The 13,355-nt window shown below is 42.1% G+C and overlaps 1 protein-coding gene across 2 annotated transcripts in view; it reads right to left on the bottom strand.

The window, feature by feature from the left end:
- Positions 1 to 13,261, bottom strand: part of F13a1 (coagulation factor XIII A chain) — a 186,728-nt gene extending 173,467 nt beyond the window's left edge. For both annotated transcript variants that reach the window (XM_042687153.1, XM_042687154.1), the window contains exons 1-2: positions 13,191 to 13,261; positions 10,607 to 10,754 (exon numbers count right to left, since the gene is read on the bottom strand). In XM_042687153.1, the coding sequence (XP_042543087.1) occupies positions 10,607 to 10,736 (130 nt within the window). In that variant the 5' untranslated portion in view covers positions 10,737 to 10,754; positions 13,191 to 13,261. The remainder of the gene's footprint in view (positions 1 to 10,606; positions 10,755 to 13,190) is intronic.
- Positions 13,262 to 13,355: the final 94 nt, after the last annotated feature.

The raw sequence follows: 13,355 nt of genomic DNA, 5'->3' as shown, positions 1-13,355 counted from the left end.
TAGCTGGGATGACAGGCACACACTACCACCCCACTATTGGCTGAGATAGGAGGTCTCACTTTTACCTAGGCTGGGCTTAAACTGTAATCCTCCAGATCTCTACCTCCCAAGTAACTGGAATTATAGGCAGGAGTTGTTGTACCTGTATTCAATACATTTAATATATTCTCTCCAGCTTTCTGACCTTCAGGATTTCTAAAGTTTGCTATATATGTGTCTATCTAATGCATGGATATGAATATTGATCAAACAATTGACTAATGTTAAATTGCAAATAAAGTAGACATAGTGGTAGATACTGAAAAGTGAACAATGGCCACTAAATTAAACACACATATACACACACACACACACACACACACACACACACACACACACTAACAGTAGTCAAAAGACAAGTCATTGAGAAGAGAACGGGTATACTGCTTTTGCAGTGGGAGCAGAATAGGGGAGGACTGAGTCAAGGGTTTTGGGAGAAAGTGGGGAAGTAATGGCTAAAAAAATGTTTGGGTAGTTGAAAGTAGAAGGCGGAGCCACAATGAAAAAACAGACAAAAGCAAATTTATAGGTTGTGTTACAGAGCTTGGACTTGACATTGGAGGTACAGTAAAGAATCTACACCCACAACCTTTCATGATTTGATTGAAAGATATAAGTTCACACTGTTTCTGGGGACAGAGTGGAAGAGGAGTTGGATAGTGTCAATGCTGGAAGTTCAGTTAGGAGGTTGTTGCCCTGCTCTGGATGAGAGATGGTGGTCAGCTCATCTATCTGAAGGGAATTGATGTTCAGATCTTAGAATCATCCCAGGTTTTGATGCCTTGGCTCTGACCCTCCTCCATTGTGACTGCCTGCTCTGAACATGAATATATTAGCTCTATGTCTTGGCTTCCCAAGCAGCTCTCTCTTCAGGAAAAAACCAAGCTGAAGAGGAATTTTCAAAGATTTCTTTGGTATCTAGTTGCATCCAGTGAGTCTGGTGAAGTCAGTCTGTCCTTGAACAGGGCAGCATCGGCTCTGTTTGGGCAGGTCCTGGAGGACAGCTCTGTGGTTAGGTCGGTTGGGGAAACACTGGCCTAAGCAGAGGTGATCAGCTTTCTCTGCTGTAGAGCTGACAGGGGGCTGCAATGCATGGCTGAGCACTGCAGTGCTCCTAGAGATTCAATGGTTTCCACATCTTTTTGCCTATGAAAAAAATTGCTTTCTTTGGTGATTGCTACATTTTGCAGATATGGTTTGGGAGATGCTCTGTACTTACTAATTGTTCAACCTCGGGGAAGTTATTTAATCTCTCTGAGTTACTGTTGCCTTGTCTTTAATATGGGCATGAGACACCACATACAGGACCTACTTCTGAGTATATTCTCAATAAATATTGAATGTGGTTGTTGATATCAAGGTTAGACTAACTCAGAGTAAGACTTGGCGTCAGACTGCCTGGACTCAAATCCTAACTCTGCTGTGTGTCCTCCTTATGACTTTGCACAAGTTGCATAAACTTCCTGAACCTCAGTTTCCTCATCCATAAAATGGACTTGGCTGGTTGTGGGAATAAATGAGAAAACAGAGGAATGCTGGGACTCAGGGCGTGGCACATACTAAATGCCCAGCAGTTGATAGTAATGACAGTAACAGCACCCAGCAGTTGGCAGAGCCATGGAGTCAATGTGTGTTAAAAGCACAGATATCTGGAGCATGTGCTTGAAGGCTGGGATTTTTTTTTTAATCTTTTTTTTTAATTTAATTTTATTTTATTTGTGAACATACTGTACAGAGGGGTTACAATTACATGGGCAGGATAATGCGTACATTTCTTACCAAGCATTGCAGCCTCCTCCTTTGGTTTACCCTTCACATCCCTTCCCAGCCTCCCCCCTCTCCCCCAATCCCAATCCTTCTCCTTCCCCCCCCCCCCACCGACGTTGTAAAGCTCGTTTTGGACATGACAACTTATACTTCTCATTGTTGCAACAGGTCCACCTGTATCCTTAAACAACTGGTTTTTCCCCATCTCCTCCACAAGTTATACTGACATCAAATATAGTGAAAGCAGGGGTTATACTGTGGGGGAGGGACATACAAAGCAACAAAGAGATAATCTTATAAATGAAGGCTGGGATTTAAGCAGCACAGTCTACCTGGTAAAGTGCCCCCAGAAAGCTTTCTAGAAATGGCCTTTCAGCCTTCCCCACAAGCATGCCCTCTCCGTCCCATGCGTTCTGAGTGGACACAGTTGTTTCTCCTTTTCTTTTCCTTTTCCATCTACATATGGATGGCTTCTTTTTTCCTCTCAGCTCTTACAATATACTTCTTCATTTGTAATAAATACATATATCATCATTAACACTTTGTGTTACCTTTAAATAGATGATGTCAGCCATGGGACTGCAGACCCCTTGAGAACAAAATCACATTTCCATCATCTTGTTGCTACGCTTGGGAGAATAAGCAAAAACACATCCACAGATCTGTCACTTTTCTACTGGACCAATTCTATTAATACCTGAAAATGAGAAGCTTGGAGTTGTTTAATTTTAAAATGAATTGTCCCCTTTGCAATGGGATCAACCATATCAGGTCTTTAAATATCATTTATCAGACAATCTTATTCTCCAAAGACATGAGTTCTGGGATCATGAGTGTTGGTGGAGACAGTGATTGGAGATTTTTATACCACTCAGCCACCAGAAGAGAAATTTTGCTTCACATCAGAATAAAAATACTATGTCTTCATGCTGTCTGTGACTAAGTATAAGTAAAAAGGGAGCTAATGAATTCCTTTGAGTATATAAACCTAAGGAAAAAATCATATGCATTTGCAGTTTCTCACACTGAAAATAAACATACAGTTTGTTTTTGAAAATAATCCATATGGTTATGCTTTTGAGAACATTTAATTTGAAGCATAGAGTTTCCAAAACTGTTTTTTCTAAGCAACCATTTCTGTTTCTCTAATAAGTTAAATCCTTTGGAAAAGAAGGGAAAAATCCATAAGGATTAAGTGTGTGTGTGTGTGTGTGTGTGTGTGTGTGTGTGTGTGTGTGTGGTTTAAACTCAAGAGTTTTAGCACTTTTATGCAAATCTAGCACTCTGCCACTTGAGCTACACCTTAACTTCTGGCTTTGGCTGGGTAATTGGAAATAAAAGTCTCTTGGTCTAGCCTGCCTGGCCTGGCTTTGAACCTTGATCCTCAGATCGCAGCTTCCTGAGTAGCTATGACTACTCACCACTTGAGTGCATTACCAGTAGTTGACTAAGAATTTATAGTATTATTCCAAGTAAAGAAAAATTGAAGTCATAGTAATAAAAATCTTTTGTACAATCTCTGCAAAGTTCATCTTAAAATGATCTAAATTAATAAAAACATTTCATTTAGTAAATGGCACTTGGAAAAAACAAAAAAAAAATTGGCTAAAATATGGGAGATTAAAAATTACATTGTGAGGTCCAAGATTTAAATAAAAAATATTCCAGCCTTTAAAAGCATGTAAGATAAATAAGAAGGGCATCAAGAGGTTGCTGCTTCTTTGAAAAGATGAGAAACAACAGCCATGCCTGCCCCTCTTCAGAGTAATCGTCAACAAGTCAATGCATTTAGTGGTGTCATCACCTGTTTTTCATTACCATAAAGAGACACACAGCCATAATACTCAATGTATATGTGTAAACATGGGATCAGTTAACTAGACAGGATGGGTGGGGTTGGATAGATGGGGGTTGGAAAAGGAAGGGGTGACACAGATCAAGACGTGTTGTATTCACAGGTTGGCATGTTGGATTAAAACCTCTTTATACAACTACTTAACGATTCTAAAAGCTAAAGGAATTACATGAAGCTGGGTACTTATAATGAAAAGTGATATATACATAGAAAAGAGAAAACTAAGCTCACAGTTTTGCAGGCCATCCATCCACATCACATGGTAGAGCTCAGATGAGGGTCCCTGACTGCATTCCCTGAAGATGGACCATGTGACCAGAGCACATGCTAAAGGAAGGATCACAGAAGCAGGACACTTGAGAGCCATTCAGGGGTCAGACTAAGGTTTTTTATAATCATTCACTTTCCTGAGAACTAACACAGGGTCTTATAAGAACTATCTTAATCTCTTTCATATACACTTTAATCTCTTCCAAACCCAGCCTGAAATGGCCTAAGGACCTCCCACTAGATCCTCACCTCTTTTATTTTTAAATTATCTTTAAGTAGTTGTACAAAAGGGTTTTAATTGAACATGTCAGTTTATGAATATAATGCATCTCCATCAATGTCACCCCTTTCAGAATTCTTCCCCATCTCTCCAATTTCCACTCTTCGCCTCAGTTTTCCCAATTCCATTTTTCCTGTATGTACACTGAACATTATGACTGCATTCTCTTAAAAGTCCCACCACCTCTTATATTGCCATACTGTGGATCAAGCTTCCAACATTGAATCCTTGAGAGACAAACCACATCTAAGTGATAGAACTGGGGTTCTCCACATTGGGGAAGGAATTACTTTTTATTATTCATGCATAGTCACCCACAGATCTAGCCTAGAGTAGTACCAGGTTGTTACAGTAACTGACAATAGCAAGGACTGTGCAGATGATTGTCCTAAAATGCAAGCACACATATAAAAGCATCGCCGTGTGGTCAGTTTGTTTGTTTTGCTAAGGTGTGCCCCTTTCCAGGTAGTGGTTACCCAGCAAACATTTGTTAATACTTATCTTGGGGTTCATTTCACCTAACATCAACTACTCTGACCTTTTCTGCTTGTCTCAGACATATACTAGTTATTGCAAATAAGGGAAACCATGGGACCTATGTTTCTTTGGGCCTGGCTTACTTCATTTAATATAATTTTTTCCAAGTCTTTCCATTTCCTAACAAATGGGGCAATATATTTATAAGATGATTTCTTTGTTGCTTTGTATGCGCCTCCCCCATGGTATAACCCTTGCTTTCACTGTATTTGATGTTGGTATAATTTGTGGAGGGGAAGGAAAAACAAATCGTTTAAATAGGGATACAGGTGGACCCATTGCAACAATGAGATGTACAAATTGTTATGTCGAAAAACAAACTTTACAACTTTGAGCGGGTAAGGGGTGGAAGTAAGTGGGGAGATGGGAAGAGATGGGAAGGGAAAACAAAGGAAAAGGCAACAATGCTTGATAAGAAATGTACTCATTGTCTTGCCCATGTAATTGTAACCCCTCTGTATGGTATTTTCACAATAAAAAAATAATAAAAAAATTTGTTAAGCTGGTGCATTGATTTTTACTTTGTTTATTGGCCTATGAAGAGCATGGTTTGAAAGAGGCCTCTTGTTGGTCAGGCTTCATTTGCCACAATAGGAAATAAATTTACATCTCTTTGGACCTTTCTAGATCTTGGCAAAATAGAGAAGCTCATTCCTAAACATTTTTTTTTCAAAAGAGAGGGAGAGAAAGAGAGAGAATAAGAGAAAAAGGGAGAGATTGTGGAAAATTGAGAGCTTGCTCTTTCAAAGTGACAACTTACAAAAAGTCTACCTAACACAATTTAGTCTAATCTCTAACACATCAGAAAATTGTTTGTTCAAGGAAAAGAAAGTTTCTCCTCAGAACCAGTTGCCTCTCTGTCCTCCGACCCCCTCCCTAATATGAATAAAAGTAGATTATCTTCTCCCTTGGTTGCAAAAAAATATTCTTCTGAGAATGATTATACCTGTCACAGATGGAACCTTGAAATAAGTTAAATGTTTAGGTTCATATTCTAGGAATTCCCTGGGGATCTGAAATCTCCACTCAATCTTTGGTAATATTGTTACTGAACTACAGGCTTTAATGCTATGCATGAGTAAAAGTAGGTCTGTTTATGGAGAAAAGAATAACAGGAAAAAGATTTTTTCCCCTCCCATTCCTTTTATATACCTGAAATCTTAATGTATCATCGTTAGAACAAAGATATTTTCTTCAGCAGTTAATTTTTCAACTCTTGCTATGAAGATGTCCTATACTTCAAAATACTTAAGAAATCCTCAGCTAGCTGTCCAGAGGGAGCTACAAGAGAAAGGAAACTCATGCCTTCTCCAGGAAATACAATCTCTCGGGTTCACCTGTTCTCTGGCCTGCAGCATCTTCTCTCTTTTTCTCATCACTGCATTTACCTTTACAAAATATAATTCTGTTATTTTGAATCCTCCACAATTCTCCCACTATCATCAAAATAAAAGTGCCCGAGATAGTGTGATTCTTGCTCATCCTCGATCTTATCTCCTCTTTGTTGTCCTCTGGTCTCTGTTCACTACTTGACATACACTGTTCTTTGTGTGGAAAAGGCCCTCTCATGCGCTCCTTTGTCTGGAGTATTCTTCGGCCCACCTCAGATATCCTTCCATTATGAAGCATTTTCTCAACCTCATCCCCAGTCATCATACATTGACAATGTATGTATTTACATACAGTATTTCCAGTACAGTATTTACTGCACTGAACTATATTGTTCTATTAACCTGGGAGCTGCTGTGGTAAGGAAGTGACTTAGTCACTTTGGTGTCCCCAGAAGGAGTCTGGAATAGCTCCTGACATACAGCTGACAACCAGGGCATGTTTGTCCTGAACGGAGTGAAGGGCTTAGTAGCATTGTTTCTAACCCATGCATTCCATGTCTCTCACTTTTTCAATAACCTGGAACTGAGGGACTTCATTGTGCCCAAAGAGAAGTTGATCCCTCACTGGCTGATTGGTTGATTTAGTTCTGACAAAGAAGAATGGAAGAGAGAACAGTCTCAGGAGGGTAACAGACCCCTTTGTCCTGAAAGCTACTAGATCTCATGCCATGTGATTTTTTTTCCCTAGAACCAGGCGTGTTTTCTTGTTGGAATTGAGTGCACTGAATGCATTAGACCTGCCAAATAAATATTCTCCTTACTGTCATCAATGATAACCTATTGTTTGTAATAGTCAAATCAGCCCAAGAACATATAGTTCTTTATAGTTTCGTCACAAGAAAACTGTAGAGAGATATTTTAGAAACACCAACTGAAATGAAATAATTTCACTCTAATGAAATGTCCTTAGTCAAATATTCACAGCTAAAGTATATGCATTGGGATATACAATGCAAATGAAAGTGAAAAGCCTAACGTTTTCTTTTTTTCTTTCTTTCTTTTCTCTAGCCTCTCTGAGCTTCTCAGCCAGTTTCACAAGGTCAGCATTTTGAAAGGCAAGACCACCGTTTAACAAGATGAAAGGGCGGGGCAGAGGGCTTGGCTTTTTAGTCCAAGGCCAATAGCAGTTGTTGAGGATTAGGGAGATAGGAGTATTCTGGAGGCCACTGGTGGCAACTTGGGTGAACTGCAGGAAGATGGCATTAGAACCACTTGGAATTATTCCTTCCTAGCATTAGTCCTTCAGCAGAGGCGACGTGGGGGAAAATGGATATATTTAGTGACAGAAAACCTGCCTTTTGTAGAATTAAACAGAAATCTGAGCTGTGAGGAATAGTTTCCTTATTGGGAAAGCTTGTACTCTGGTATTTTTGTTCTCCAGGATTTTTGTTGTAGTTAGGTTCGGAGCCCCCATTAGCACTTATCTATGTGAGAAATACTGAGTGCGTGCCTTTGAAATCTGGAACTTGTTATTACCAGTGATACAAAGACACAGTGGAGGATGACTCATTTAATTTTCAAATGACTGCTTTTCTTCATTGAAATGATTATATAAATAGCTATTAGACCTTCCCTTTCCTGTGGAAAGGCCTCTCACAAATATCCAAGAGTGTAGGAAGGGCCATGGACACATGACTACCAAGTAAATAATAACCAGTTTTCCCAATAATTTAGTTATTCCCTTCATCTGCTTCTGAAACAAAGAAACCAATAATCTAAGATTTTTTAAAGAGTAACAGAGCCACTCAAATTCTCTGACAATTTTGAAGTCTTATTGCCTACATTTTGTTCAGATTTTTGATTTACAGAGGCTACAGTTTGCACCCATCTCCTGTACCATCAGGTACTCACTGGCTCAACGGTCAGCGATAATCTTGGTGTGCAGGGCTAAAAGTTACTTGCACACTCCAACTCAGTGGGCATTATTGGTCAAGTGCTGTGGGTTAGATGTCCTCCAAAGCACTGTCATCTGATCTGCTAGAAAACTTGCTAAGTAGACATTGCTTCCATTTTGCTGATAGAGAAACTGAGGTTTGGGACACTCAGATGTCTTGTTTGCTATTGTAGAACAAGAAGCTCTTTTGCCTCATAGGCAGAGATCTTCCACATTGCCCGTGTTTAGGATCACATGCTTCCTTACTGATACTGGTAAAGGTGACTATGTGCTTTGCACTTTATCTTTTTCTTGTCTCCTTCCTCCAATGCTAGGTCCCCTTTCCAAGGGCCCAACATCTTCTCTAACAGACAGGAACTCTGCTAGCAAACAGAATGCCCCACGGAGATCTGCTTGATAGTTAGAGGGCTTTGGGCTTTCCTGTTTTATTTGTATTCTTTAAAAATGTAAAAAAAGAAAAACCCACAAAAAACAAAAACAAAGACTTCCATTCTGGGCAGTGAAGGAGTGATAGGAACTCCATGCTTTGGGCCTCTGTTGCCTAACCTGTAACATGGTGACTGAGATGATCTGATTCCCATGTCTCCTTTAATTCAGTGTAATGGTTTCATGGTGGGATTTAGAATGGGGCACTTAGCTGGGAGACTTATTTCGGAATGAATGTGTGTTGGCTCCTCAAACTATGCTATATTAACTGTGCACTTAACTGGGGATGCCCTTGTGGTCTGTGAACCCATGTTCAAACTTGCATGGTACCTGGTGCTATCTTTCTGATTTTACAATTTGATCTCCAATCACCTCAATGGGATCAGAACACAAACCATCCCACCTGTAACATTTGGCCCATTCTCCTGCTCTTTGGATGTGTTAGGAATCCATACTATCCTTTCTCTTTGCCTCTGGGGGTCCTGTATCCACCAGAGGCTTTCAAGTCCTCTCTTCCTGACGGACACTTAAGCACACAGCCCTAGGGTTGACTGAGTTCACCCATTCCAGAAAAATGGTTGCTTACCTTTCCCTTGTCTGGATGAAATGTAGCTCAGAGAACCTTCAGGAGCGAAACTGGGTTTTCATGCAAAAATGATGTTACAAAAAGTACCTAGATGCCATTCAGGGACATGAGTCTGAATGTCCCTGTTGTGGCTCAAGGGAATGGCGCTTGTATCACGAAGCCAGCACTGGCACCTGGGCCCTGTCACAGCTGACAGGACTGAGAAGAGGTCAGCTGCTGGCTGCTATACCCAGAGCAGGTCCCAGAGGACTAGGCAGAGGCAAGAGGCCGAGGAAGCCGCCTGCTTTGCTGGCTCTCTGGCCTGCTCTAGAGACAAATCGAGGACTTCCATCTCTATTACTGTCACAATCTGGCACTTCTCACCAGCTCTGAAATTCACAGCCATAGAGGGAGGAGGGAGAAGAAACGAGGTGCAAGCCAGACAATCAAATACAGCCACAATATTTTGGAAGTGGAATCTTCCAGCTAGAGAGCATTCTCAAAAGCATACAACAGTAGGGCTGCAAAAAGCCTCAATAAACCCAACATATTTATTTTGGAGAGGGGATAGTTGAAAGTAGAATGACAAAGTGACTTCACCAAGTCGTTTGCAAGATCTGTAAGTGGCAGAACTAAGATAAGGATCTGGGTCTCTGGTGAGCTACGAAAACCTCAAAAGAGGTTTATTTTTAAAACCAAAAAACAATCAAGGCTGGGTGCTGGTGGCTTAAGCCTGTAATCCTAGCTACTCAGGAGTCGGAGGACTTAAGCTCCAAGCCAACCCCAGCCTAAAAGTTTATTTCCAATTAACCAGCCAAAAAACATTCCAGAAGTGGAAGTGTGGCTCGAGTCATAGAGCACCAGCCTTGAGTAAAAAAGCTGAGGTACAATAGCTGGGTGCTGGTGGCTCAAACCTATAATCCTAGCCACTCAGGAGGCTGAGATCTGAGGATCATGGTTCAAAGCCAGCCTGGACAGGAAAGGCCGTCAGACTCTTATCTCCAATAAACCACTAGAAACCCGGAAGTGGCACTGTGGTTCAAGTGGTAGAGCACTTGCCTTGGGCTGAAGAGCTGAGAGACAATGGTCAAGCCCAGAGTTCAAGCCCCATGACCGACTCCCTCCACCCCCCAAAAAAACTAAGGTACAGTACCTGGGCCTTGAGTTCAAGCCCCAGTACAAGAAAAGAAAGAAGAAAGAAAGAAAGAAAGAAAGAAAGAAAGAAAGAAAGAAAGAAAGAAAGAAAGAAAGAAAGAAAGAAAGAAAGAAAGGAAGGAAGGAAGGAAGGAAGGAAGGAAGGAAGGAAGGAAGGAAGGAAGGAAGGAAGGAAGGAAGGAAGGAAGGAAGGAAGGAAGGAAGGGAGAGAGAGAGGAAGGAAGGAAGGAAGGAAAGAAGGAAGGAAGGAAGGAAGGGAGGGAGGGAGGAAGGAAGGAAGGAAGGAAGGAAGGAAGGAAGGAAGGAAGGAAGGAAGGGAGGAAGGAAGGGAGGAAGGAGAGGAAGAGGAGGAAGAAGTTGCTCAAAGGAGACAGGATGCTCCCAGAAGCTGCCTGGGTTGAGCCTGGGTGCAGTGGTGAGCTCCTACCTTGCAAGTTGACTCCTCGGGGCACCAAGCCCACCAGCTCCTCAGTGGGAAGGTTGGCTTCAGCTGCATTGGAGTTGTTGAGTGGGACTGCTCTTCTGCCCCCGAAGGTGGTGCTGGTAGTATCTGACATTGTCAGCTTTTCAAGGTCCTTGGAGGTGTAGGAAAGAGAGAGGAAGATAGGAGAAAGGAATGGAAATGAGTTTCATTTGAAACCGGGATTCAAAAACAGAGAAGCAGACATATCTGTGTAGGATAGTACTCAAGCAACACATTTTGAGTTCGTATAAATAAACCCTGAGAAGCAGCATCACCGAGGATTCATGATGGAGTATTATTCCCCAAGGATCTCGGGTAGACTTCGTGTTTGTCAAAACATAGGGCAAGCAGGAGAAAGATTTTATTTGAAGAAATCAAAATTTTCAAAGATTTTCAGAAGGTGGGATTTTCCTGTCCCTATTTGTTCTAAAGAAAATACTTGGATAGGAAATATTGTCATTTTTGTGTACCAGTTCCCATCTCATGAAGATCTGTATTACCTAAATCTCTCTGAAGGTTAAACTCACTCAGTCATGTCCAGATAGATGGTTCTCCAAAGTGTTCACATTTGCTATCTAATGAAAGCAGTATTTATTGAGCACCTACTACACTCCAGGCTCTGACATAGGTATTTGAATAGATACATGAGAGAACAAGGTGGCATTTCTGCACATTGTTTATGGTAGAGGAGAGAGGAGTCTGACATGAATCGGAAGTAAATCAAGTTGGGTGTGAAAGATGTGAATTGTGTTGGAACTTGAACCTGGTGAAGGGCATTCGGGAGAGGGAGAGATTAGGTGCTTGGGATGGGGGCCCAGGCCTGTCACACACTGTCCTCTAGCCTATTTAGTCAGAGGTGCTACCCTTTTCCCCATCTGGAGTTTGTGCAGTCACTGAATCAGTCTAAACACCACTCCCTTACCATCGGTGACCAGTAAGTATTTTGTTGACCCACTGGCTAAATGAATGAGGACTTTGTTTCACCTACATCACCTAGTTGTGATTTCTGGAAACTTAGCTGTTTTCAACCCAGGCATGCCCTCCAAGAAGAAGAAGAGGTGCTCTTGTAGAATCAGACAGATTGGATGGTTCCAGAATCACATGGAGTGATGGAACAAGACTGAGGACAAGAGGAGCACTTGGTCTTGGAAGGATAAGATATTAACTGGTATTCATAAATACATATACACACTCAGCCAGGTTAAGCCAAGTCAGGAAGGGAGGCGAGAGAAAAGATTTTAGTGAAGGAAGAGATGCAGGAAAAGGAAGCCTTTGGGTACAAAGTAGCCCAAACAGCCTGCAGGATACCTAGGGTGGGCAGGGTTTGGGGGAAATAATAGCTCAAAGCTGCTACACAGCTTGTTGGGAAAGAAAACAGGTGGAGAACTGGGGAGACTCAGAATCTAGCCAGAGAGAGTAGCTGCAGGCATGGTTGAGTGAGTGCAGATGGACAGAAACTGCCTCTCTGGGTTGGTCTGGGGGAAGAGGAACAGGAGGGGTTCGAGGTCAACTCCTGCCTTGGAGAAGGGAATGGGATGCAGGAGGGGATGGGCTAGGAGAATGCCGGGTTCCAGCTTAGCACCTGCCCCAACCTGCCGTGTTTCCCACTCCCTGCAGTCTGCTTTCCTAAGGAAAGGGAACTTGTGCTTTGGGAGAGAAACCCCGCTACCTCATTCCCATTTGATAGCCTTAACAAACAGTGCCTTCATGGAGTCCCTAACAGAAGTCCTCCTTAGAAGTAACCTGTCATCCCAGCTACTCAGGAAACTGAGATCTGAGGATCACAGTACAAAGCCAGCCCAGGCAGAATAGTCTAGGAGTCTTCTTTCTCTGTTTAGCAAAAAGCTAGAAGTAAATGTGTGAACCAGAGATAGAGCTTTAAAAAAAAAGCCAAGAGAAAGCATGAGATTCTGAGTTCACAAATAAATAAATTAAGCCGGGTGCCAGTAGTTCATGCCTGTAATCCTAGCTAACCAGGAGGCTGAGATCTGATGATCATGGTTTGAAGCCAGCCTAGGTAGGAAAGTCCATGTGACTTATCTCTAAGAAGCTACTCTGAAAAAGCCAGAAGTGGAGCTGTGGCTCAAGTGATAGAGCATTAGCCTTGAGCACAGAGAGGCTCAGAGACAGAGCCAGGCCCTGAGTTCAAGCCCCAGGACTAGCAATAATAATAATAATAAACAATAACAATAATACTAGTAATAATAAGTTAATTAAGGAAAAAAGAGCTGAGCTGATCTATTCCAAGCCAGGTATGAAGAGCTGGAATTGAACATGCTGGAATTGAAAACTAGAAGTGGGGCTATGATTCAAGTGGGAGAGCACCAGCCTTGAGTACAAAAAGCCAAGTGAGAGTAGCCAGTGAGTTCAAGCCCGCAGTACTGGCACATACACACACACACACACACACACACACACACACACACACACACACACACACACACACACTCCACTCCCAGCCCCAGAGCACCCATCCAAGCATCTGCACAGAAATGGAGGTGCAGCAGGCAAGAAAGGGACAGCTTCAGGGCTATGAGTGCTGGCTTACCTGCCTGCACTTCTGGGGTGATAGATGCACCCTGTGAGTCTGGCTGCTAGCTCTGGGCAGCTGGGTACTTCCTTAAAAGGAGACATGAAAAAGGACCCAAAGGTTGGCTCAATTTAAATAACTTTCTAGCTGCTCCCACCCTCTTCCCCATCCCATGAGGTTTTC

Source organism: Dipodomys spectabilis, unplaced genomic scaffold (assembly GCF_019054845.1).
Source record: "Dipodomys spectabilis isolate Male_0828 unplaced genomic scaffold, ASM1905484v1 ptg000104l, whole genome shotgun sequence".
Taxonomy (NCBI): domain Eukaryota; kingdom Metazoa; phylum Chordata; class Mammalia; order Rodentia; family Heteromyidae; genus Dipodomys; species Dipodomys spectabilis.
The sequence above is the reverse complement of the archived record's forward strand: the minus strand, read 5'-3'. Positions and strand labels throughout refer to the sequence as shown.